Source organism: Oncorhynchus tshawytscha, linkage group LG10, assembly GCF_018296145.1.
Source record: "Oncorhynchus tshawytscha isolate Ot180627B linkage group LG10, Otsh_v2.0, whole genome shotgun sequence".
Classification (NCBI taxonomy): domain Eukaryota; kingdom Metazoa; phylum Chordata; class Actinopteri; order Salmoniformes; family Salmonidae; genus Oncorhynchus; species Oncorhynchus tshawytscha.
In genome coordinates, this window is record NC_056438.1 from 55344340 (window position 1) to 55369583 (window position 25244).

The 25244-nt window shown below is 41.5% G+C and overlaps 1 protein-coding gene across 3 annotated transcripts in view; it reads left to right on the forward strand.

Annotated features, from left to right (window-relative positions):
• The first annotated feature begins 902 nt into the window (after positions 1–902).
• The window catches only part of LOC112260456 (E3 ubiquitin-protein ligase COP1), a 34525-nt gene continuing 10183 nt past the window's right edge, over positions 903–25244 (forward strand). The window contains exons 1-15 of one of the 3 annotated variants that reach the window (XM_024435589.2): positions 903–1579; positions 1834–1893; positions 2072–2169; positions 4021–4085; positions 5875–5994; positions 6843–6911; positions 7019–7078; positions 7331–7422; positions 15288–15348; positions 15639–15753; positions 16058–16193; positions 16905–17048; positions 17255–17363; positions 21800–21881; positions 22039–22155. In XM_024435589.2, coding sequence (XP_024291357.1) covers positions 1227–1579; positions 1834–1893; positions 2072–2169; positions 4021–4085; positions 5875–5994; positions 6843–6911; positions 7019–7078; positions 7331–7422; positions 15288–15348; positions 15639–15753; positions 16058–16193; positions 16905–17048; positions 17255–17363; positions 21800–21881; positions 22039–22155 — 1681 coding nt within the window. In that variant the 5' untranslated portion in view covers positions 903–1226. The remainder of the gene's footprint in view (positions 1580–1833; positions 1894–2071; positions 2170–4020; positions 4086–5874; positions 5995–6842; positions 6912–7018; positions 7079–7330; positions 7423–15287; positions 15349–15638; positions 15754–16057; positions 16194–16904; positions 17049–17254; positions 17364–21799; positions 21882–22038; positions 22156–25244) is intronic. The other 2 variants (XM_024435590.2, XM_024435591.2) reach the window with 2 other exon arrangements.

Sequence of the window (25244 nt, forward strand, 5' to 3'; positions counted from 1 at the left end):
ATCGGTGTCCTTGAGTAGTGGCCTGATTCACGCAGTCTCCTCTGATCAGTTGATGTTGAGATGTGTCTGTTTCTTGAACTCTGTGAAGCATTTATTTGGGCTGCAATCTAAGGTGCAGTTAACTCTAATGAATTTATCCTTTGCAGAAGCGGTAACTCTCAATCTTCCTTTCCTGTGGCGGTCCTCATGAGAACCAGTTTGATCATAGCGCTTGATGGTTTTTGCGACTGCACTAGAAGAAATGTTTAAAGTTCTTGAAATGTTCCGGATTAATTGACCTTCATGTCTTAAAGTAATGATGATGGACTTCTCTTTGTTGATTTGAGCTGTTCTTGCCATAATGTAGACTTGATCTTTTACCAAATAGGGCTATATTCTGTATACCACCCCTACCTTGTCACAACACAATTGATTGGCTCAAATGCATTAAGAAGGAAAGTAATTCCACAAATTAACTTTTAACAAGGCATACCTGTTAATTGAAATTAATTCCAGTTGACTACCTCATGAAGCTGGTTGAGAGAATGCCAAGAGTGCGCAAAGCTGTCATCAAGGCAAAGGATGGCTACTTTGAAGAATCTAAAATCCAAAATATATTTTGATTTGTTTAACAATTTGTTGGTGTTATTTCATAGTTTGATGTCTTCACTATTATTCTACATTGTAGAAAATAGACAAAATGAAGAAAAACCCTCAAATTAGTAGATGTGTCCAAACTGTTGACTGGTACTGTATATAAAACATTCAGAAGTCAAACTACTCTACAAAACACAACCAAACCTGATATAAATGATTTTCAACGTTTTGTTGCATCTACAATTGTATTGGTGTGGGTGCGTTCATTCAGTGCAGGCATAGGATTTAGTTACGACTCCGGTGCAGTAGGGGGGAGTAATTAATTTTTGCTAGTAATTTCGTTTGGGTAAGCGAAGATAGATTCGAGAGATTGGTTTCTAATTCCCAAAACGTAGACAGACTTTGCGCTGAAGATTTTATTATTCTTGCAACGTTGTTATGATCGACTTGTTGACAAAAGCCTACAATTTCACCTAAAGAAGCAATCTAGCTAAAAGCAAGCTTTTATGTGTTCGTACATTGTTGTTTTATCTTAGCTAGCGCATTGCCATTAGCTGGTAAGCTAACATTAGCTAGCCAATAGCTCAGCACGGATGCGGTGAACTACAACAAGCTTTGGCCTTGGAAGAGTTGAGCATCGGGCTTGAATTATGTCAAGCAACCGTCAACCGCAAACTAGCGGTGGAGCGGGTCCTGGGCCTGGAAGTAGCAGCAGTACCGGTGGCACTACCAATGCTAACGGTGCTACTAGCGTAACGTTAGGCGGCAACGATAGTGCGAATGTGAACAATTCTCCAAATGTTGTGCCCTCGCGGACTCTGGCAACAGCTGGCGAGGGGTTGCTTGTACCTGGAGTGGCTGTACAGTCTCCAAGAAGCTTAGCCCCACTAAGCAGATCCAGTTCATCCTCCTCTGGCACCAGCAGAAAACGTCCTCTCCACCAAGCACCTCTCTACAATGGTCTCTTGAATTCCTACGAAGATAAAAGCAACGATTTTGTGTGGTGAGTTTTCCTGCAAAATGCTAACTTAGCTTGCTAACTACTTGGCTAACTTTTAGCTAACTGCCGTAACTAGCTTGGTGACTAGGTGTTGTTAGATAGTTCAACTTTGGAGTGCATTCTTGTTTACAATGTCTATTTGGCTGTTGGTTAGCCAGAGTTACGTAACGTTGTCATTTAACTAGACTCACTGATGTTTCCATATCTGAACGCTGTCAAAGTAAAGTTAATGTTGTTGCATTACATTTCCTTTTCAGCCCAATCTGTTTTGAAATGATTGAGGAGGCACATATGACAAAATGTGGACACAGTTTCTGGTAAGCAAACATGATTGCATTGGCTATGCTATAGTAACGTTACTTCCATCTAATTCCTATAGCACCGTTCCATATTAGCTACCTCTAATTCCTTTTGTATCGCCCACCAATGCACCATTCATTTTTTCCTATGCTGGTTTTCTTGAACTAACATACCCCATTCTATTTCTGGGTTCAGCTACAAGTGCATTCGCCAGAGTTTGGAGGACAGCAATAGGTGCCCAAAATGTAACTACATCATTGACAATGTGGATCAGCTCTATCCAAATTTTCTTGGTAGGTTTGTCTCTTAACAAACAATTTCTTAGATAGGTATATGGGTGCATTACTTATCTGTTGTGTAGCTACAGTTGAAGTCGGAAGTTTACATATACTTAGGTTGGAGTCATTAACTCGTTTTTCAACCACTCCACAAATTTCTTGTTAACAAACAATAGTTTTGGCAAGTCGGTTAGGACATCTACTTTGTGCATGACACAAGCATTTTTTTCCAACAATTGTTTACAGATCATTTCACTTATAATTCACTGTATCATAATTCCAGTGGGTCAGAAGTTTACATACACTGTTGACTGTGCCTTTAAACAGCTTGGAAAATTCCAGAAAATTATGTCATGGCTTTAGAAGCTTCTGTTAGACTAATTGACATAATTTGAGTCAATTGGAGGTGTACCTGTGGATGTATTTCAAGGCCTACCTTCAAACTCTGTGCCTCTTTTCTTGACATCATGGGGAAAATCAAAAGAAATCAACCAAGACCTCGGAAAATAAATTGTAGACCTTCACAAGTCTGGTTCATCCTTGGGAGCAATTTCCAAATGCCTGAAGGCACCACGTTCATCTGTACAAACAATAGTATGCAAGTATAAACACCATGGGACCACGCAGCCATCATATCACTCACGAAGGAGACACATTCTGTCTCCTAGAGATGAATGTTTGGTGCCAAAAGTGCAAATCAATCCCAGAACAACAGCAAAGGAACTTGTGAAGATGCTGGAGGAAACCGGTACTAAAGTACCGATATCCACAGTAAAACGAGTCCTATATCGACATAACCTGAAAGGCCGCTAAGCAAGAAAGAAGCCACTGCCCCAAAACCTCCATAAAAGGCCAGACTACGGATTGCAACTGCACATGGGGACAAAGATCATACTTTTCGGTGAACTGTCCTCTGGTCTGATGAAACAAAAATATTACTGTTTGGCCATAATGACCATCGTTATGTTTGGAGGGAAAAAGGTGAGGCTTGCAAGCCGAAGAACACAGTCCCAACCGTGAAGCCCGGGGGTGGCAGCATCATGTTGTGGGGGTGCTTTGCTGCAGGAGGGACGGGTGCCCTTCACAAAATAGATGGCATCATGAAGGAGGAAAATGATGTGGATATATTGAAGCAACATCTCAAGACATCAGTCAGCAGGAAGTTAAAGCTTGGTCGCAAATGGGTCTTCCATATGGACAATGACCCCAAGCATACTTCCGAAGTTGTGCCAAAATGTCTTAAGGACAACAAAGTCAAGCTATTGGAGTGGCCATCACAAAGCCCTGATCTCAATCCCGTAGAAAATGTGTGGGCAGAACTGAAAAAGTGTGTGCGAGCAAGGAGGCCCACAAACCTGACTCAGTTACACCAGCTCTGTCATGAGGACTCACCCAACTTATTGTGGGAAGCTTGTGGAAGGCTACCTGAAATGTTTGACCCAAGTTAAGCTATTTAAAGGCAATTCTACCAAATACGAATTGAGTGTATGTAAACTTCTGACCCACTGGGATTGTGATGAAAGAAAGAAATAATAGCTGAAATAAATCTTTCTCTCTACTATTATTCTGACATTTCACCTTATTAAATAAAGTGGTGATCCTAATTGACCTAAGACAGGGACTTTTTACTAGGATTAAATGTCAGGAATTGTGAAACTGAGTTTAAATGTATTTGGCTAATGTTTATGTAAACTTCCGACTTCAACTGTAGCTTCTCTACAGCCTTGTCACAGGTTTTGTCCCAAATGGCAACCTATTCCCTATTTAGTGCAGTACTTTTGTATGGGCTCTGGTAAAAAAGTTTTGTTCCTTTCTAATACATCACTCCTCAATAGTAATACTAACTCTTGTTTTGATTTGATACAGTGAATGAACTTATTCTCAAACAAAAACAGAGATCAGATGAAAAACGCCTGAAGATGGACCATCCGGTAAGTGCTTCAGCAAATCAGGTCACACACACTTGCAATGGAAACCAGACCTTGGTCAAATATTACAACATGAGAACATAATGCAGACAACAAAATTGTGGTCTGGTTTTCCGGACACAGATTAAGCCTAGTCTTGGACTAAAAATCAAGCTCAATGGAGAATCTCCTTTGTATCTCTGGGACTAAAAAGCTTTTTCAAACTCATCTCTTTTCAGATATATTTGCCATTTTGATCTCAAAATAGGTCATCCAGGTGAATCATGTAGATCTGTAAAACAACATTTGGAGGGGTGTCTGACAAAAAGTGTGCATATCGAAATGAATGTGTGAGCACACAATGCATCCCTACGTGTCCTACAAATAGGATATCAGAGTTCAGTGTGCTGTCAGATATGTCATATCAGAATGAGTGCTTCATGCAATATCACGTGTGACAGCTGTGAGCAGCCAGCTGCATCCCCTAACCAGCCATTAGTCTACTCAGCTGCTTCTCGCCGTCTGTTCTTTCTGCGCATCTACATCCGTATTTAAAATGTTATATACTGTGATGGTGAGCTGAGGTGTACAGACACCGATGGGGTTTCTGTCACATTTGTTTAATTTTTGGGGCAGCACGCATTTACCTGTAAGAACCTGTAGGCCAGTCTGACTAGGCTTTGCTGGGGAAAAACATTGCAGCAGAAAGGAAGAGGCAAAGCGAGAGGTTTCACACGCCAAAATCTGTCAAATAAGCCCTGTGCGTTTCTATGGACTTATTTTGGACCTAAGCTTGTCGTTATATAGAGATCTCTGATCACAGTGGCAGTAATACTTTCGGTTTTCAGTGATGTAAAGACGTGTTTCTAGCCCGAACCATATTACCGGAGCTACCATCTCCTCTACCTCGAATTGAGGCACATTTTATATAATTTTATAAATCATGTCGCGGGCTGTTTTAAACTACTTGCGGGACAGTTTTTGGTTTAATTACAAACTACCTTGTTTAGTCATGTTACCTTGCTGGCTGGCTAGCTAGCGTACAACCTTGACTATGCACAAATTTGGATGGCACAGGAAAAATGGAAAAGGGATAGATAACCTACTCAAGGTAGGATGCTTATGCCTACTCAATGTAATTATAAGCTAAATCTGAATAACCAAATCTATTTTTCTGGTGTTCCTTAAATTCTGTTTGGTGCCTAACCTTTGGGAGGGGGGTGTATGTGTGAGTGAGAAAACGTGTGTGTGTGTGAGGGAGAGTAGGATGTGTATAAAGTGGTTTGAAGAGTAGGCTAAAGATGGTTTCATATAGGCCTAGTGCAGGGTTTCCCAAACTCTGTCCTCTGGACCCCAAGGGATTCACATTTGAGTTTTTTGCCCAAGCAAAAACCAGCTAATTCAAATAATCAACTAATCATCAAGCTTTGATAATTGAATCAACTGTAGTGTTAGGGCCAAAAACCAAAACGTACATCCCTTGGGGTCATGAGGACCGAGTTTGGGAAACGCTAGTCTAGTGTGTTTTCCCCTTACTGCCACATTGAAAATGCAGATCAGTATGCATTTCTATTCCTTACTACATTCCTCCTGCCCAATCATAGGTAGGCCTTTGGAAATTAGCGAATCAGCTGTTTTCTGCAGTAGCCTTTTCTATTATACAGTAAAAAAAAAAATCAAGGCGTGAAGTCCAGGACTAGGCGTAGTCTGTGTCTAGGAAACCGCTCTTTAAGGTAATAGTGAAGGAACCCAACAGTTAACTTAATTTACCAAAAGTATGTACATATTTCATTGTGTATTTCTCATGTTTTAGAATGGGTCAAGATGGCAAGTGTTCCAAGATGTCCTGGGCACAGACCAAGAGAACCTAGATCTTGCTAATGTCAACTTGATGCTGGGACTCCTTGTACAGAAAAAGAAACAGCTGGAAGCGGTATGTATATTTTGTATAGGCAGTGCATATTTAACCAGCATAAAATGAATGGCGTCGGGCGGCTTTACCCGAACCGAATGTGAACTTGTATGCTTTACCCAAACCCTTACCTTAACCTCACTGAAGCTATACCACATTAACCTTAACAACCCCTTGTCCTATCTCTATGACGTTTTTTCTGCCAGTCAAATATACATTTTTGTTTATTCTTAACATAAAATTAATCATATTAATGGTCATGTAAAATATCAGTTATCAAATAATTTCATGATGATTTTTCAGATATCTGGATAGTTGAAATACATGTGTGTTAATTAAGGGGAACTGTTTAAAAAAAAAAACTTCCATGGAGATCTGCTCTTGCGACATGAGCCGCTGCCGGTGAGAGAGGAGCAGGGGCCGGTGTGTGTGACAGTCTGTATGTAGCATGGAGGGAGAGAGAGAAAACAACCAAACCAACTCACGCTTGTTAGACAAACCTGTCGCTACCATAGGTTATCTATCAAACCATCTTATAGTACCTATCTTGACTGCATCAAATTGTTGTAAAGAAGCAAGGCTAATTGAGGCTATTATGCTGCGCTACTCAACCAATGTCTACAACTCCATTCATATAAAACAATAGCCTACCCGATGGTTGATCATTGTAGCCTGCTCCTTTTCATTTGTGTGTAGGCGTCTTTATGGGGCGCATTCGTAAAAATGGTCAAACTGTTTCATATAAATTCAGAATGTAATGGTCTATCTGATTAGGATATGTAGCAATATCACATAGATAATTTAAAAGAAATGGGCTTTATAGTCATACCTTGATCGATCGACCATTAACTCTCTGTTTATTCCCATAGGAATCACAAGCTGCTCAACGTCAGATCTTAATGGAATTCCTCAAAGAAGCAAGAAGAAATAAAAGAGAGGTGTACCCCATCTCTGTTTAGGATTGCATCTAAATATATTTCCATGTTTTAAGTACAGTATTAATCTGTGAGGAAATAACCATTTGTTATTGTGTTTTATCAATCAGCAACTGGAACAGTTGCAGAAGGAGCTAAACTTTTTGGAGGAGGATATCAAACGTGTTGAGGTAAAATAATGTACATAGCTATCTATCTTAACATTTCTGTACTCCTGAAATGGATTAGAATTCAGAAGTCTAGTTTCCTAGACACAGATTAAGGCTAGTTCTAGAGTAAAAAGCACCTCAGAAACCACCTCAGAAACCACCTCAGAATTTGACAAATGTACTCCTCCACTGTGTTTTTTGGTTTTCATGTACAGTTATGCAGGTTAAGCCTGTCTGGAGTTTTTAAATCGAAAAAGATTGTACATTTTCTAGGAAATGAGTGGACTGTACTCGCCAGTGAGTGACATGGATCGTAACTTGGACAGCACTGTACCTAATTTCGAGGCTCCCTCACCTGCACCCAGGTAAAACAAAATGTCATATACTTCAATTAGTCTTGTGAAGGGAACAAAGTAAATATCTGACTCAGAATATATCCATCTTTCTATGAATATCCTTTAAAAGTTGTGAAAGAGTTAAGGTTTGACAGGAGACTGACACAGTTGAAGTTTACATACACCTTAGCCAAATACATTTAAACTCAGTTTTTCACAATTGCTGACGTTTAATCCTAGTAAAAATTCAGTTAGGATCACCACTTTATTTTAAGAATGTGAAATGTCAGAATAGTAGTAGAGAATATAATATTATTTCAACTTTAATTTATTTTATCACATTCCCAGTGGGTCAGAAGTTTACATACACTCAATTAGTATTTGGTAGCATTGCCTTTAAATTGTTTAACTTGGGTCAAACATTTTGGGTAGCCTTCCACAAGCTTGCCACAATAAGTTGGGTGAATTTTGGCTCATTCCTCCTGACAGAGCTGGTATAACTGAGTCAGGTTTGTAGGCCTCCTTGCTCGCACACGCCTTTTCAGTTCTGCCCACAAATTTTCTATAGGATTGAGGTCAGGGCTTTGTGATGGCCACTCCAATACCTTGACTTTGTTGTCCTTAAGCCATTTTGCCACAACTTTGGGAGTATTGTTGTGGTCATTGTCCATTTGGAAGACCCATTTGTGACCAAGCTTTAACTTCCTGACTGATGTCTTGAGATGTTGCTTCAATATATCCACATAATTTTCCTCCTTCATGATGCCATTGCTATTTTGTGAAGTGCAGTCCCTCCTGCAGCAAAGCACCCCCACAACATGATGCTGCCACCCCCATGCTTCACGGTTGGGATGGTGTTCTTTGGCTTGCAAGCCTCTCCCTTTTTCCTCCAAACAAAACGATGGTCAGTATGGCCAAACGGTAATATTTTGTTTTATCAAAGAGGACATTTCTCCAAAAAGTACAATCTTTGTCCCCATGTGCAGTTGCAATCCATAGTCTGTCTTTTTTATGGTGGTTTTGGAGCAGTGGCTTCTTGCTTGCTGAGTGGCCTTTCAGCTTATGTCGATATAGGACTCATTTTACTCTGGATATAGATTATTTTGTACCGGTTTCCTCCAGCATCTTCACAAGGTCCTTTGCTGTTGTTCTGGGATTGATTTGCACTTTTGGCACCAAAGTACGTTCATCTCTAGGAGACAATGCGTCTCCTTCCTGAGCGGTATGAAGGCTGCGTGGTCCCATGGTGTTTATACTTGCATACTATTGTTTGTACAGATGAACGTGGTACCTTCAGGCATTTGGGAATTGCTCCCAAGGATGAACCAGACTTGTGGACGTGTTCAATTTATTTTCTGAAGTCTTGGCTGATTTCTTTTGATTTTCCTATGATATCAAGCAAAGAGGCACATAGTTTGAAGGTAGGCCTTGAAATACATCCACAGGTAAACTCTAATGATGTCAATTAGCCTATCAGAAGCTTCTAAAGCCATGACATCATTTAATGTAATTTTCCAAGCTGTTTAAAGGCACAGTCAACTTAGTGTATGTAAACTTCTGACCCACTGGAATTGTGAAATAATCTGTCTGTGAACAATTTTTGGAAAAGTGACTTGTATCATGCACAAAGTAGATGTCCTAACCGACTTGCCAAAACTATAGTTACCGTAATTTCTGGACTATTAAGCGCACCTGAATATAAGCCGCACCCACTGAATAAAATAAAAAAAAGATGTGCAGCTTATTTATGTACAAAATGCATGTCTATAAGCCGCAGGTGCCTACCGGTACATTGAAACAAATGAACTTTACACCGCCTTTAAACGAAACACGGCTTGTAACAAAAATAAATTTTTTTGCAGTAAACAGTAGCCTACCAAGAAAGTAATTGGTCACTATCTTCCTCTTCCTGTGCACTGAAACCACTGAAGTCATCTCCTTCGGTGTCGGAGTTGAATAGCCTCAGAATTGCTTCATCCAATGTTGGATCGTTTTCATTGTCGCTCTCGTCACTTTCATCCGGAGGCAAATTCCCCGCTGAGCTCATGCTGCCCTCTTCAACACGCAGCAGTCCAGCCTTTCGAAACCCGTTGATGATAGTGGATTTTTTGACAATGCTCCACGCTGTCAGGACCCACTGGCAGACTTGACCATAAGTTTCTATTCACATGCGGCCCGTTTTAGTGAAGGATTTCTCCCCACTTGTCATCCAAGCCTCCTGACAAAATTAATACCGTAATCAGAATGATGGGAAGTTTGAGCGCGCTCGATTTACGTCACATTATGTGACGGTGCTCAGTTTTTTGGCGGCATGAATCTTGTGAAAGTGGGAAATATCCATAAATTAGCCGCGTCATTGTATAAGCCGCGAGGTTCAAAGCGTGGGAATAAACTCACGACTTATAGTCCGGAAATTACGGTAATTAACAAGAAATTTGTGGAGTGGTTGAAACACTAGTTTTAATGACTGAAACCTAAGTGTATGTAAACTTCCGACTTCAACTGTATATATTCATAGTACCGGTCAAAAGTTTGGACACCTACTCATTCAAAGGTTTTCCTTTATTTTTACAGTTTTCTACATTGTAGAAAAATGGTGACTACATCAACTATGAAATTACACATATAGAATCATATAGTAACCCAAAAAGTGTTCAATCAAAATGTAGTTTTGATTTTAGATTCTTCAAAGTAGCCACAGATCTGATGACAGCTTTGCACACTCTTGGCATTCTCTCAACCAGCTTCACCTGGAATGCTTTTCCAACAGTCTTGAAGGAGTTCCCACATATGCTGAGCACTTGGCTTGTTCCTTCACTCTACGATCCAACTCATCCAAAACCATCTCAATTGGTTGAGGTTGGGTGATTGTGGAGGCCAGATCATCTGATGCAGCATTCAATCACTCTCCGTCTTGGTCAAATATCCCTTACACAGCCTGGAGGTGTGTTGGGTCATTGTCTTGTTGAAAAACAAATGATAGTCCCACTAGGTGTAAACCAGATGGGATTGCATATCGCTGCAGAATGCTGTGGTAGCCATGCTCGTTAAGTGTGCCTTGAATTCTAAATAAATCAGTGTCACCAGCAAAGCACCATTACACCTCCTCCATGCCTCACGGTGGGAATCACACATTGAGATTTTGGACCAAAAATGTCAAATTCAAACTCATCATACAAGGACAGATTTCCATCAGTTCAATGTCCATTGCTCGTGTTTCTTGGCCCAAGCATTGCTCGTGTTTCTTGGCCCAAGCATTGCTCGTGTTTCTTGGCCCAAGCATTGCTCGTGTTTCTTGGCCCAAGCATTGCTCGTGTTTCTTGGTCCAAGCATTGCTCGTGTTTCTTGGCCCAAGCATTGCTCGTGTTTCTTGGCCCAAGCATTGCTCGTGTTTCTTGGCCCAAGCATTGCTCGTGTTTCTTGGCCCAAGCATTGCTCGTGTTTCTTGGCCCAAGCATTGGCCAAAGCATTGCTCGTGTTTCTTGGCCAAAGCATTGCTCGTGTTTCTTGGCCAAAGCATTGCTCGTGTTTCTTGGCCAAAGCATTGCTCGTGTTTCTTGGCCAAAGCATTGCTCGTGTTTCTTGGCCAAAGCATTGCTCGTGTTTCTTGGCCAAAGCATTGCTCGTGTTTCCCAAGCATTTGCGTTTCTTGGCCCAAGCATTGCTCGCGTTTCTTGGCCCAAGCATTGCTGTTTCTTGGCCCAAGCATTGCTCGCGTTTCTTTTCTTGGCCCAAGCATTGCTCGCGTTTCTTGGCCCAAGCATTGCTCGCGTTTCTTGGCCCAAGCATTGCTCGCGTTTCTTGGCCCAAGCATTGCTCGCGTTTCTTGGCCCAAGCATTGCTCGCGTTTCTTGGCCCAAGCATTGCTCGCGTTTCTTGGCCCAAGCATTGCTCGCGTTTCTTGGCCCAAGCATTGCTCGCGTTTCTTGGCCCAAGCATTGCTCGCGTTTCTTGGCCCAAGCTCCTCTTAGTAGTGTTTTCTTTGCAGCAATCCGACCATGATGGCCTTATTCATGCAGTCACCTCTGAACAGTTGATGTTTAGATGTCGGTTACTTGAACTCTGTGAAGCATTTATTTGGGCTGCAATTTCTGAGGCTGGTAACTCTAATGGACTTATCCTCTGCAGCAGAGGTAACTGTGGGTCTTTCTTTCATGAGAGCCAGTTTCATCATAGAGCTTGATGGTTTTTCAAATAAAAAATCAAATAAAACTTTGTCATATGCGCCGAATACTACAACGTGTAGACTTTACCATGAAATGCTTACTTAACCAACAGTGCAGTTCAAGAAGAGTTATAAAAATATTTACCGGGTAGTCTAAAATAAAAGTAATAATATAACTAACACAATAAGAATAACGATAAGGCAATATACAGGGGGCACAGATACTTAGTCAGTGTGCGGGGGTACAGGTTAGTTGAGGTAATTTGTACATGGAGGTGAAGCGACTATGCATAGATAATAAACCGCGAATAGCAGCAGTGTACATAAGGGAGGGGGGATCAATGTAAATTGTCAGGTGGCACTTTTATTAATTGTTCAGCAGTCTTATGGTGTGGGGTTAGAAGCTTTTGAGGAGCCTTTTTTGGTCCTAGAGTTGGCGCTCCGGTACCGCTTGCCGTGCTGTAGCAGAGAAAACAGTCTACAACTTGGGTGACTGGAGTCTCTGACAACTTTATGGGCTTTCCTCTGACTCCGCCTATTATCAAGGTCCTGGATGGCAGGAAGCTTGGCCCCAGTGATATACTGGGCTATTCACACGCCGTAATGCAACCGGTCAGAATGCTCTCGATGGTGCAGCTGTCGAAACTTTAGAGGATCTGGGGACCCATGCCAAATCTTTTCAGTCACCTGAGGGGGAAAATGTTTTGTTGTACCCTCTTCACAACTGTCTTGGTATGTTTGGACCATGATAGTTTGTTGGTGATGTGAACACCAAGGAACTTAACTCTCAACTGCAATTTGCGACTGCACTTGAAGATACTTCCAAAGTTCAGATTGACTGACTTTGTCTTAAAGTAATAATGGATTGTCATTTCTCTTTGCTGATTTGAGCTGTTTTTACCATAATATGGACCTGGTCTTTTACCAAATAGAGCTTTCTTCTGTATACCACCCCTACTTTGTCACCACTGATTGGCTCAAAGGCATTAACAAGGAAAGAAATTCCACAAATTAATTTTTAACAAGGTGATTGGGGGGGAGGGTCTATCCATACCTGTTAATTCCCGGTGACTACCACATGATGCTGGTTGAGATAATGCCAAGTGTGCAAAGCTGTCTTCAAAGCAAAGGGTGGCTACTCTAAGGAATCTTAAGTTGTTTGCCACTGCTAGCGGCCTTTACCTTTTGCACAGACACCAGCTGCTTTTTGCCTGGATAATACTTACCAGTATCGGACTGTTTTCTCCGCTTCCTGCCGTAAGCCCTGGACCATTACCCCTGATCATCACAGCCAGCTAGCTGCCACCGAGCGGCCCAGCCCCGAAGCTAGCTTGGTGCCAGGCCCACCTCCCGGCATGTTAACATCAGAAGCCTCCTCCCTAAGTTTGTTTTACTCACTGCTTTAGCACACTCCGCCAACTCTGATGTCCTTGCCGTGTCTGAATTCTGGCTTAGGAAGGCCACCAACAATTCTGAGATTTCCATCCCCAACTACAACATTTTCCATCAAGATAGAACTGCCAAAGGGGGAGGAGTTGCAATCTACTGCAGAGTGAGCCAGCAAAGTTCTGTCATACTTTCCAGGTCTATGCCCAAACAGTTCGAGCTTCTAATTTTAAAAATTAATCTCTCCAGAAATAAGTCTCTCATGGTTGCCACCTGTTATAGACCCCCCCCTCACCTCACAGCTGTGCCCTGGACACCATATGTGAATTGATTGCCCCCCATCTATCTTCAGAGTTCGTTCTGTTAGGTGACCTAAACTGGGATATGCTTAACACCCCAACCGTCCTACAATCTAAGCTAGATGCCCTCAATCTCACACACATTATCAAGGAACCCACCAGGTACAACCCTAAATCTGTCGGTAGAGGTTGCATGGTCTTTCTTTAAAAGTATTTTCCACACCATCTTAAATAAGCATGCCCCTTTCAAAAAATGTAGAACTAAGAACAAATATAGCCCTTGGTTCACTCCAGACCTGACTGCCCTCGACCAGCACAAAAACATTCTGTGGCAGACTGCATTGGCATCGAATAGTTCCCGCGATATGCAACTTTTAAGGGAAGTCAGCAACCAATACACACAGTCAGTCAGGAAGCAAAGGCTAGCTTTTTCAAACAGAAATTTGCATCCTGTAGCTCTAACTCCAAAAAGTTTTGGTACACTGTAAAGTCCATGGAGAATAAGAGCAACTCCTCCCAGCTGCCCACTGCACTGAGGCTAGGAAACACTGCCTCGCCTGGATCACCAACTACTTCTCAGCTAGAGTTCAGCGTGTCAAATCGTAGGGTCTGTTTTCCGGTCTCTATGGGGGTACCACAGGGGTTCAATTCTCGGGCCGACTCTTTTTTCTCTCTCTGTATATATCAATGATGTCGCTCTTGCTGCGGGTGATTTCCTGATCCACCTCTATGCAGATGACACCGTTCTGTATACATATGGCCTTTCTTTGGACACTGAACGAGCTTCAATGCCATACAACACTCTCTTTCTGTGGCCTCCAACTACTCTTAAATGCTAGTAAAACTAAATTCATGCTTTTCAACCGATCGCTGCCCGCACCTGCCCTCCCGAGTAGCATCACTACTCTGGATGGTTCTGACTTAGATTATGTGGACAACTACAAATACCTAGGTGTCTGGCTAGACTGTAAACTCTCCTTCCAGACTCACATTAAACATCTCCAATCCAAAATTAAATCTAGAATCGTCTTCCTATTTTGCAACAAAGCATCCTTCACTCACGCTGCCAAACATACCCTTGTAAAACTGACAATCCTCCGATCCTTGACTTCGGCGATGTCATTTACAAAATAGCCTCCAACACTCTACTCAGCAAACTGGTTGCAATCTATCACAGTGCCATCCGTTTTGTCACCAAAGCCCCATATACCACCCACCACTGAGACCTGTATGCTCTCATCGCCAGACCCACTGGCTCCAGGATATCTGTAAGTCTTTGCTAGGTAAAGCTCTGCCATATCTCAGCTCACTGGTCACGATAACACCCACCCGTAGCAAGCGCTCCAGCAGGTATATCTCACTGGTCATCCCCAATGCCAACACTTCCTTTGGCCGCCTTTCCTTCCATTGACGGCTGCCAATGACTGGAACGAATTGCAAAAATCGCTTAAGTTGGAGACTTATATCTCCCGTACTAACTTTAAACATCAGCTAACCGATCGCTGCAGATGTACACAGCCCATCTAAATAGCCCATCCAATCTACCGACCTCATCCCCATATTGTTTTTATTTACTTTTTGCTCTTTTGCACACCAGTATTTCTACTTGCACATCATCATCTGCACATCTATCACTCCAGTGTTAATTTACTAAATTGTAATTACTTCGCTACTCTGGCCTATTTATTGCCTTACCTCCTCGCGCCATTTGCACACACTGTATATTGTTTATTCCATGTGTAACTCCGTGTTGTTTGTGTCGCACTGCTTTGCTTTAACTTGGCCAGGTCGCAGTTGTAAATGAGAACTTGTTCTCAACTGGCCTACCTCGTGAAATAAAAAAATATAAAATATATTTTTTATTTAACACTTTTTTTTGGTTACCACATGATTCCATATGTGCTATTTCAGAGTTTTGATGTCTTCACTATTATTCTACAATGTAGAAAATAGTCAAAATAAAGAAAAACCCTGGACTGAGTAGGTGTGCCAAGTTTTGACGGGTACTATATATATCTTACGCTAACTAAGTCTTGTCTTTGCAGTAGTCTTATAGATTCTACAGAGTATGTGAGTCAACCTCCAGGTTTTGGTGGAACTTCACAGGTAAGTCTGACCCACTGTAATTTTCTTAGGCATAAGCTGCATCCCAATTCTCCACCCTTCTAGTCATGGATTTAAATCATAGGATTGGTGTAAGCAATTGGCTGGGGTGAGTTTCCACCATTGTTAAATCCATGCGACAAAGTGTGCAAGTTTTCACTGGGAGAAGGGTGGTAAAATTGGAACGCAGCCATAAAGAACCATTGATTTTGGTGTTTCAGGTTCACAATCTGCAAATGTATGTGTTTAGTGTCTCATGTTCGTCATTTTTAAGTCTTCTATTTCACCGTCAGGGGAAGAGACAAACATGGTACAACAGCACTCTGGCTTCTCGGAGAAAGAGGCTCACAGCACACTTTGAAGATCTGGAGCAATGCTACTTCTCTGACCGGATGACCCGGATAACAGGTAACCTTTAGGTTTCAGCAGAATTTGGGTTATACAGCGCTACTTAAGGGCTTTTCTGGAATGAGGTCCATATGTAGGTGAAGTCATGACCTTGTATTCCAAAAGAAGAAGGTTGACAGCAGCTCCCACAAATGACCACAACAAGCCACAACAACTTTTAGTTGACTAAACTACATTATCTTGCAGAACATATTTTAGGCTTGAGGTTCCTGCCAAGACATGAGGACAAATGCCATAATAAACAACTAAAACATTATTAATTTTCTAAGTGCGTTCTGGATTCAATATTCGTTTCTTGTTTTAGATGACACCAGGAACTTAAATCAACTGGATGATTTCATGGAGTGTCTCTCTAAGTTCACACGCTTCAACTCTGTGCGGCCATTGGCGACCCTGTCTTATGCTAGTGATCTCTACAACGGCTCCAGTATTGTCTCTAGGTAATGTCAACTGTCAAACACAACACCTTTTAATGGCTTAGCTTATTAGTTACTGTCATAGGGCCGGTTTCCCAGACCTTGACTAAGCCTAGTCCTGGAATAAATGAAATGTTATTTGTCACATGCGCTGAATTCAACAGGTAGACCTTAGTGAAATGCTTACTTACAAGCCCTAACCAATAGGTAATATGTACATGTAGGTAAAGTTATTAAAATGACTATGCATAGATAATAACAGAGTAGCAGCAGGTTAGATTCTCCATTGAGCTTTCTTTTTCATCCAGGTCTAGGTTTAATTAAGGTCAGAGAAACCGGCCCATTGAGTCCACCAGCTTTCTGATTCTACTCGTTAGATTTAGCTCCATCCTAATGGTTAGTATGTACTTTGACCTGCGGAGGGTGCTCTTTTATCACAATACATCTTCTATTTGCCACTGGATTGTAGCAGAAGGTACTGCAATGTCGGTTGCTGCCTCTATCTCTATGGAAAAATTGCAATCTAATGGGAGACATGGTGTTTTTCCCAGTAGGAGCCCCATTCCCTATATAGTGCAGGTCAAAAGTAGTGCACTGAACTATATAGGGAATAGGCTACCATGCTTTACAAATCATTAAATATTGCTTCATTGCACCTACATTTACCATTGTGTTACTCGTTTGATGTGACCTCTTATTGGCTATTGAGCTTGATGTTTTGCTCTCTCTCTGCAGTATTGAATTTGACCGTGACGGCGATTACTTTGCCATCGCCGGCGTCACCAAGAAAATCAAGGTGTTTGAATATGGAACTGTGATCCAGGATGCTGTGGACATTCATTACCCTGTCAATGAAATGACGTGCAACTCCAAAATCAGGTGCCCTTTAACCCTGTTTTAACGTTGAGAATTACCAACTATGTATTATAATAGAAACTATACACTTTTAACAATTTGGGGTTTTGTTTTAAAAGCTGGCATAGATTTCTGTATATGTTTTCTATATCTAGCGTAGTCATTAATCCTCCTAGAAACATGGAAGAACAGTTCTCGGCTCTTACATCCCCATGCATTTTGTGTTTCAGCTGTATCAGCTGGAGCAGCTACCACAAGAATCTGTTGGCTAGCAGCGACTACGAGGGAACAGTCATCCTGTGGGATGGTTTCACTGGCCAAAGGTCAAAGGTCTATCAGGTATGCACCAGGTGCCTCCTTTATAACCACATTTCTGTAGAGCTGTGGGCAGAATGTTTTGATATTTCGCAGTGACTTTTTCAAACTAAACTTGCATGCTGCCTATAGTGAGTGCCTGTCCCCGCATCCTGCAAGATTGACTGTATATTGGAAAAATTATAAGTATTCTTCAGCCCACACTTCTATTCAAAGGATAATTGTTGTTCAATATTTTGTTTATCAATAGATTATTGTGTTTCTATCGGACAGCCACACTGTAGCCTCCCCTTACTGTCAAGCATTTTAAATAAGCTACCGGTCTATTTCCTGTGTTGGCAGAATGTTATATTTTTTGCTGTAATTTATGCTGTATCTGGCAAAGGATTGTCCTTTTCTGAAAGAGACAATGATGGCAAGTTGTTGTGGACCTGTCAGCAGAACATTTGAATTCAACAATGTTGTCGAACATCTCATTCCAAAATCACCTGCATTAATATGGAGTTGGTCCCCCCTTTACTGCTATGACAGCCTCTTCTGGAAAGGTTTTCTGCTAGAATGTGGAACATTGCTGCAGGGACTTGCTTTACATTCAGCCATGAGCATTAGTGTGGTCGGGCACTAAATTTGGGCAATTAGGCCTGGCTCGCAGTCGGTTTTCCAATTCATCCCAAAGGAGTTCGATGTGTTTGAGGTCAGGGCTCTGTGCAGGCTAGTCAAGTTCTTCCACACCGATCTCAACAAACCATTTCTCTATGGACCTCGCTTTGTGCACGATGGCAATGTAATGCAATGTCATGCTGAAAGGGTCTTCCCGAAACTGTTGCCACAAAGTTGGAAGCACAGGATCGTCTAGAATGTCATTGTATGTTGTAGCGTAAAGATTTCCCTTCAGTGGAACTAAGGGGCCTTACCCAAACCATGAAAAACAGCCCCAGACCATTGTTCTTCCTCCACCAGACTTTACAGCTGTCACTATGCATTCGGCAGGTAGCGTTCTCCTGGCATCCGCCAAACCCAGATTCATCTGTCGGAATGCCAGATTGTGAGTGTGATTCATCACTCCAGAGAACACGTTTCCACTGCTCCAGAGTCCAATGGTGGCGAGCTTTACACCACTCCAGCTGACGCTTGGCATTGGGCATGGTGAGCTTAGCCCGGTGCGTGGCTGCGCGGCCATGGAAACCCATTTCATGAAGCTCCCGACTAACATTGCTGATGTTGCTTCCAGAGGCAGTTTGGTTGTGTGAGCTTGTGTGTCCTACCACTTCGCTGTTGTTGCTCCTAGATGTTTCCACTTTACAATAACAGCACTTACAGTTGACCAGGGCAGAAATCTGACATTTTGGCATCCTATGACAGTACCACATTGAAAGTCACTGAACCCTTCAGGAATGCCATTCTACTGTCAATGTTCGTCTATGGAGATTGCATGGCTGTGTGCTCGATTTTATACACCTGTCGGCAACGGGTGTGGCTTTGAAGGGTTGTCCACATACTTTTATTTATATATGCTGGACTGCCTACTAATTCTGAGACATTGTCTAGGCTTCTCAAAACAAATTGAAATTACTGTAGGCTACACACAGTAATAGTATCCATGCTATAAACCGCACTGCCTAGGGGATTACATACAGCAAAACTTAAATATACTGAACAAAAATATAAACGCTACATACAGAGTTAGTTTTTATAAGGAAATCCTTCAATTGGAATAAATTAATTTGGCCCTAATCTATGGATTTCACATGAATGGGCAGGGACACAGCCATGGAGCCAGGCCCAGCCAGTCAGAATTAGTTTTTCCCCAATAAAGTGCTTTATTACAGACAGAAATACTCCTAGGTTTCATCAGCTGTTCAGGTGGCTGGTCTCAGACAATCCCGCTGGTGAAGAAGCTGGATGTGGAGGTCCTGAGCTGGCGTGGTTACACGTGGTCTGGGTTGTGAGGCCGGTTGGACATACTGCCAAATTCTCTAAAACAGCGTTAGACGATCTTGCTTCTGTTGCCTGTTTGAGTGTTTTAATAGCCTACTGGTTCTGTGAGCACCAAGCCTCATGCAATGACAAAATGTTGGAGAAAGCAATTTCACAGATTCAGCTGTTTTTTAAATATTTGCTATGCTGTGAGAAAGGCATTCCAATTCATTTTCAGTTAGGACAGACTGGTATGACTTAAGTTTAGTGTTTACACTGTTCCAAACAGGCAGAAAAATGATATTGTAGTCTTAACAGCACCTGTTTGTCACACATAATATACACGCAGCTCTCGTTCCTATACCCTCCTTTTTCTTGATCTCATCTTGTTATTATGATCATTATAATAATAAGTAATGTTATCATTAGGTTTTGTAAAGTAGCCTTGTATAACCATCAAGCTGTAGGCCTCAGAACGCATCCTGTTTAGTCTTAATACCGTAAGTTACTTAGGCCTATATTACAATACGTATATAGGCTACTGTATCTATCAATCAATATTTTATTCATTCATGTCATCACACAGCATACGAGACATTCATGCTTTGAAATGCAATCAAGGAAAATTAGCTTAAACAATAAATACACCTCAATTCACGAATGCATGCAACAGTTTTTAGTGTGCTGTAATAAAGGTTTTTATTACAGCCTAACTTTGTTTACACTGTTCCAAATAGTCCGAAAAAGTGATTATCTAACCGTAACTGTTTGGCACACACAATACTCACGCAATGCTTGCTCCTCCTATACCCTACTAGTTTCTTGATCTCCAGTAGTTTCCACAACTAAGTAAAATGTCTTCCACAGATCCCTGCTGAGCAACCAGTAAACATTTGCCAGTTTCGAGTTTCTTTTGCATGTCTTCCTCATCAATTTCGGAGAATAGGGGGGGAAAAAATCCTAAACAAATAAGGTATTTCGATAACTGAACTTTTTAGTCAAACAATTAAACTAAATGTCTGAAATTATGTTGCGGTTTCAGCACAGACCGCACAATAAACACTTGCTGTGGTGCCTTTTCGCTGGCACTCACTGTCATTTTTTTTAAAAACACCGTTACCATCGGGCTCTTGAGTCATTTGTGTGCTTAAAGCATCAGACAAGCTCAGTGCTTGTAGTTGTCACACAATACTTGCAGGAATGTCCACCAGAGCTGTTGCCAGAGAATTGAATGTTAATTTACCAACATAGTTTTAGAGAATTTGGCAGTACATCCAACCGGCCTCACAACTACAGACCACGTGTAACCACGCCAGCCCAGGAACTCCACATCCAGCTTCTTGAGCTGTGGGATTGTCTGAGGGGGTGCTGAAACGTATTTCTGTATGTAATAGATCCCTTTGTGGGGAAAAACTTGTTCCGATTGGCTCGGTCTGGCTTCCCAGTGGGTGGGCCTATGCCCTCCCAGGCCCACACATGGCTGAGCTTTTGCCCAGTCATGTGAAATCTGTAGATTCGAGCCTAATTCATTTATTTAAATTGACTGATTTCCTTATGAACTGTAACTCAGTCAAATCTTTGAAATTGTTGCATGTTGTGTTTTATATTTTTGTTCTGTATAGATTCCTGTGTAATTATTTTTAATTCCAGAAATAAAACACACAGTTTTCGGTCTTCTCACTAACAGCGAATGGCTGCATCGTATTTTGTATTCATGATTTTTATTTCATTTAAACTTTTTTATATTTAACTAGGCAAGTCGGTTGAGAACACATTTCTTATTTACAATGATAGCCAAACCTGGTCGACGCTAGGCCAATTGTGTGCCACGTCCTATGGGACTCCCATCACGGCCCGGATGTGATACAGCCTGGATTCGAACCAGGGACTGTAGTGATGCCTCTTGCTCTGAAATGCAGTGCCTTAGACCGCTACGCCACTCGGGAGCCCATGAATAAGGGTGTCATATTCCTCATTTGCACAAAATACTTAGCCCTAATTGCCTGCTTGCAATACAATACTTGAAACACTAGAAGATGTGCGTAGGCATGGTCTAATCTTTGCGTGGAGGAAAGGACATTCTCCCGTCAAGTTTTTATAAATGTCAACTATTGTGGAAAAACTTGCACACACACATTTTGGTGTATATTTTGTACGTATGCATGGTTTATGAATTGTTCCCATGGTGCACTCATTTCCTGAGGTTCCCCACATACCACTGCTCCAATACAATCTAACAGACCGCAGCTGTGGATATTGTTGCTGCTAATGCCCCCTACTATACCCTGAAGCTTTTACCTTTTGTTTGGTTCTTTAGACACTACAGTATATCCATTACTAAATGGAAACGTCCACTTTACAGATGTATTGTATTAAATACATATTTCATGCACTCTGTCTTGAAAGTAAACCATTGCTAAAATATACAATGTTCTCTTGGGCTAGTGAGATTTTTTTGGGGGGGTTGAATGCTCTGTAGATTTGAAATCTCTTCTGTTATAGAAGTCAGTTGTGTTTGTTTCACACCTGTGATGTTCCTTCAGGAGCATGAGAAAAGGTGTTGGAGTGTCGATTTCAACCTCATGGATCCCAAGCTTCTAGCCTCTGGTTCTGATGATGCAAAAGGTAATGTTGAAACAATGCAATCGTTTGTTTGCTCTTCTCCCTGTGTCCTAATAAACAAGATGCCTGCTGGATTTAAAGTGAACATAGTGCTAGTTACAACATCTTTGGTGTTTTGTTATTGATCTAGGATTGCATCTGGTTTTTGTTTATCTTTCAGTGAAGTTATGGTCTACCAACCTTGACAATTCAGTCGCCAGCATCGAGGCCAAAGCAAATGTGTGCTGTGTAAAGTTCAGTCCAACGTCGCGGTATCATCTTGCTTTTGGTTGTGCAGGTAGGTTCATCTGTGACGCTAAAATGCATTTGGAAATTATTCAGACCCCTTGACTATTTCCACATTTTGTTATAGCCTTATTCTAAAATTGATTAAATCAAATAAATCTTCATCAATCTACACACAATACCCCATAATGACAAAGCGATAACAGCTTTTTAGAAATGTTTCTACATTTAGTTAAAAAAAAAAAACAGAAATTCCTTATTTACATAAGTATTCCGAACCTTTCCTATGAGAATAGAAATTGAGCTCAGCTGCATCCTGTTTCCATTGATTATACAACTTGACTGGAGTCCACCTGTGATAAATTAAATTGATTGGACATGATTTGGAAAGAGGCACACCTGTTTATATAAGGTCCCACAGTTGACAGTGCATGTCAGAGCAAAAACCAAGCCGCGAGGTCGAAGGAATTGTCTGCAGAACTCCGAGACAGGATTGTGTCGAGGTACAGATCTGGGGAAGGGTACCAAAACATTTCTGCAGCATTGAAGGTCCCCAAGAACACAATGGCCTCCATCATTCTTAAATGGAAGAAGTTGTATTTAATTGTATTTTTACCCCTTTTTCTCCCCAATTTCGTGATATCCAATTGGTAGTTACTCGGGAGAGGCAAAGGTTGACAGCCGTGTGTCCTCCGAAACATGACCCATTCAAGCCGCACGGCTTATTGACACACTGCTTGCTTAACCCGGAAGCAAGCCGCATCAATGTGTCAGAGGAAACTCCATCCAGCTGGTGACCGAAATCAGTGTGCATGCAAATCCTCCTCAAACACGGATGATGCTGGGCCAATTGTGCGCTGCCTTATGGGTCTCCCAGTCGCTACCGGCTGAGACACAGCCCGGGATCAATCAAGTGCCTTAGACACGCCGCGTCACTCGAGAGGCCCTAAATGGAAGAACTTTTGGACTTCCTCAATCAGACCACTCGGCCAAACTGAGCAATTGGGGGAAAAGGGCCTTGGTCAGGGAGGTGACCAAGAACACGATGGTAAATCTGACAGAGCTCCAGTGGTAAGTGTTGGGCCAGTAACCGAAAGGTTGCTGGATCGACTCCCCGAGCTGTTCTGCCCCTGAGCAAGGCAGTTAACCCACTGTTCCCGGGTGCCGAAGACGTGGGTGTCAATTATGGCAGCCCTCTGCACCTCTCTGATTCAGAGGGGTTGGGTTAAATGTGGAAGACACATTTCAGTTGAATGCATTCAGTTGTACAACTGACTAGGTATCCCCCTTTCCTCTGTGGAGATGGGAGAACCTGCCAGAGACCGGACTTGAACCCGTTCCAACATCTCTGGAGAGACCTGAAAATATCTGTTCAGCAATGCTCCCCACCCAATCTGACAGAGCTTGAGAGGCTCTGCAGAGAAGAATGGGAGAAACTCCCCAAATACAGGTGTGCCAAGCTTGTAGCTACATGCCCAAGAAGACTGGCAGCGATTACAACATCGAAAGGTGCTTCTACGAACTACTGAGTAAAGGGTCTGAACTTATGTCAATGTGATATCTCAGTTTTATATATACACACACACACACACACACATTTTCGAACATTCCTTAAACCTTATTCTTCACTTTGTCATTATCGGGTATTGTGTGTAGATTCACGAGGAAAATAAATAAAGTTGTAACTTAGCAAAATGTGAAAGTCAAGGGGTCTGAATACTCCGAATGTGTGGGTGATTCTCACAATTTTGGTTTCTTTGATTTCAAACATGAAATCTTTAAATACTTGCATCAACAAATGTCCTTTTTAGGCATTAATAACAAGGTCTGAAGTGTTTGAGCATTCATTTATAAACATTTACTGACAATTTAATACCTTGTGAACATATTTTCCAAAACAAGTCCTTAAAAATCTCATTAAGGCAATGGTCTGAAAACATCAAGACCATTAGGAAAGCTAATACATTTTCACATTTTAAAAAAAAAGGATTATTAACAGTCATGCAAAGTTACTTAACTCTCTGAAATAATATATATTTTTAAATTAACATTTTTATTTGATTTTGACTGACATATTTTCAAAATGTGGCAAGCCTGAAAGGGCATAACGTAGATATTCTGAACATGCATTTAAAAGCAACATTAACATTAAATGAACACCTGTTGCGGTAATGATACATATGTTTTGAAAATTAGGTTGAGGATTTCGGTAATGATAAGTATACTAAGACTGCGGTATGGTTAAAAACATACAATTTGATGTAGAACATAAATGAGATAATATTGGCACAATCATGGATTCAAGTTCAATCAATTTCATTTTGCACTGCTTCAAAAGTACAGAACAAACAATACAGTGCCTTGCAAAAGTATGCACCCCCTTGGTATTTTTCCTATTTTGGTGCATTACAACCTGTAATTTTAATTGATATTTATTTGGATTTCATGTAATGGGCATTGACAAAATAGTCCAAATTGGTGAAGTGAAATGAAAGAAATGATTTGTTTCAAAATATTTTAAACGGAAAAGTGCTGCGTGCATATGCATTTACCCCCTTTGCTATGAAGCCCTTAAATAAGATCTGGTGCAACAAATTTCAGAAGTCTAATAATTAGTTAGATTCCACACAGGTGGACTTTATTTAAGTGTCACGTGATCTGTCAAATGATCTTAGTATACAGTTGAAGTCGGAAGTTTACATATACTTATGTTGGAGTCATTAACTTGTTTTTCGACCACTCCACAAATTTCTTGTTAACAAACTATAGTTTTGGCAAGTCGGTTAGGACATCTACTTTGCATGTGTAGCCGACGTGAAATGGCTAGCTAGTTAGTGGTGGTGCGCGCTAGTGGCGTTTCAATAAGTGACGTCACTTGCTCTGAGACCTTGAAGTAGTGGTTCCCCTTACTCTGCAAGGGCCCCAGCTTTTGTGGAGCGATGGGTAACGATGCTTCGAGGGTTGACTGTTGACGTGTGCAGAGCGTCCCTGGTCCGCACCCAGGTCGGGGCGCGGCCTACCTGAAACATTTGGCCCAAGTTAAACAATTTATAGGAAATGACACTCGATTTGTTTTTGGTAGATGTACATTTCTGACCCACTGGGAATGTGATGATAGAAATAAAAGCTGAAATATATATT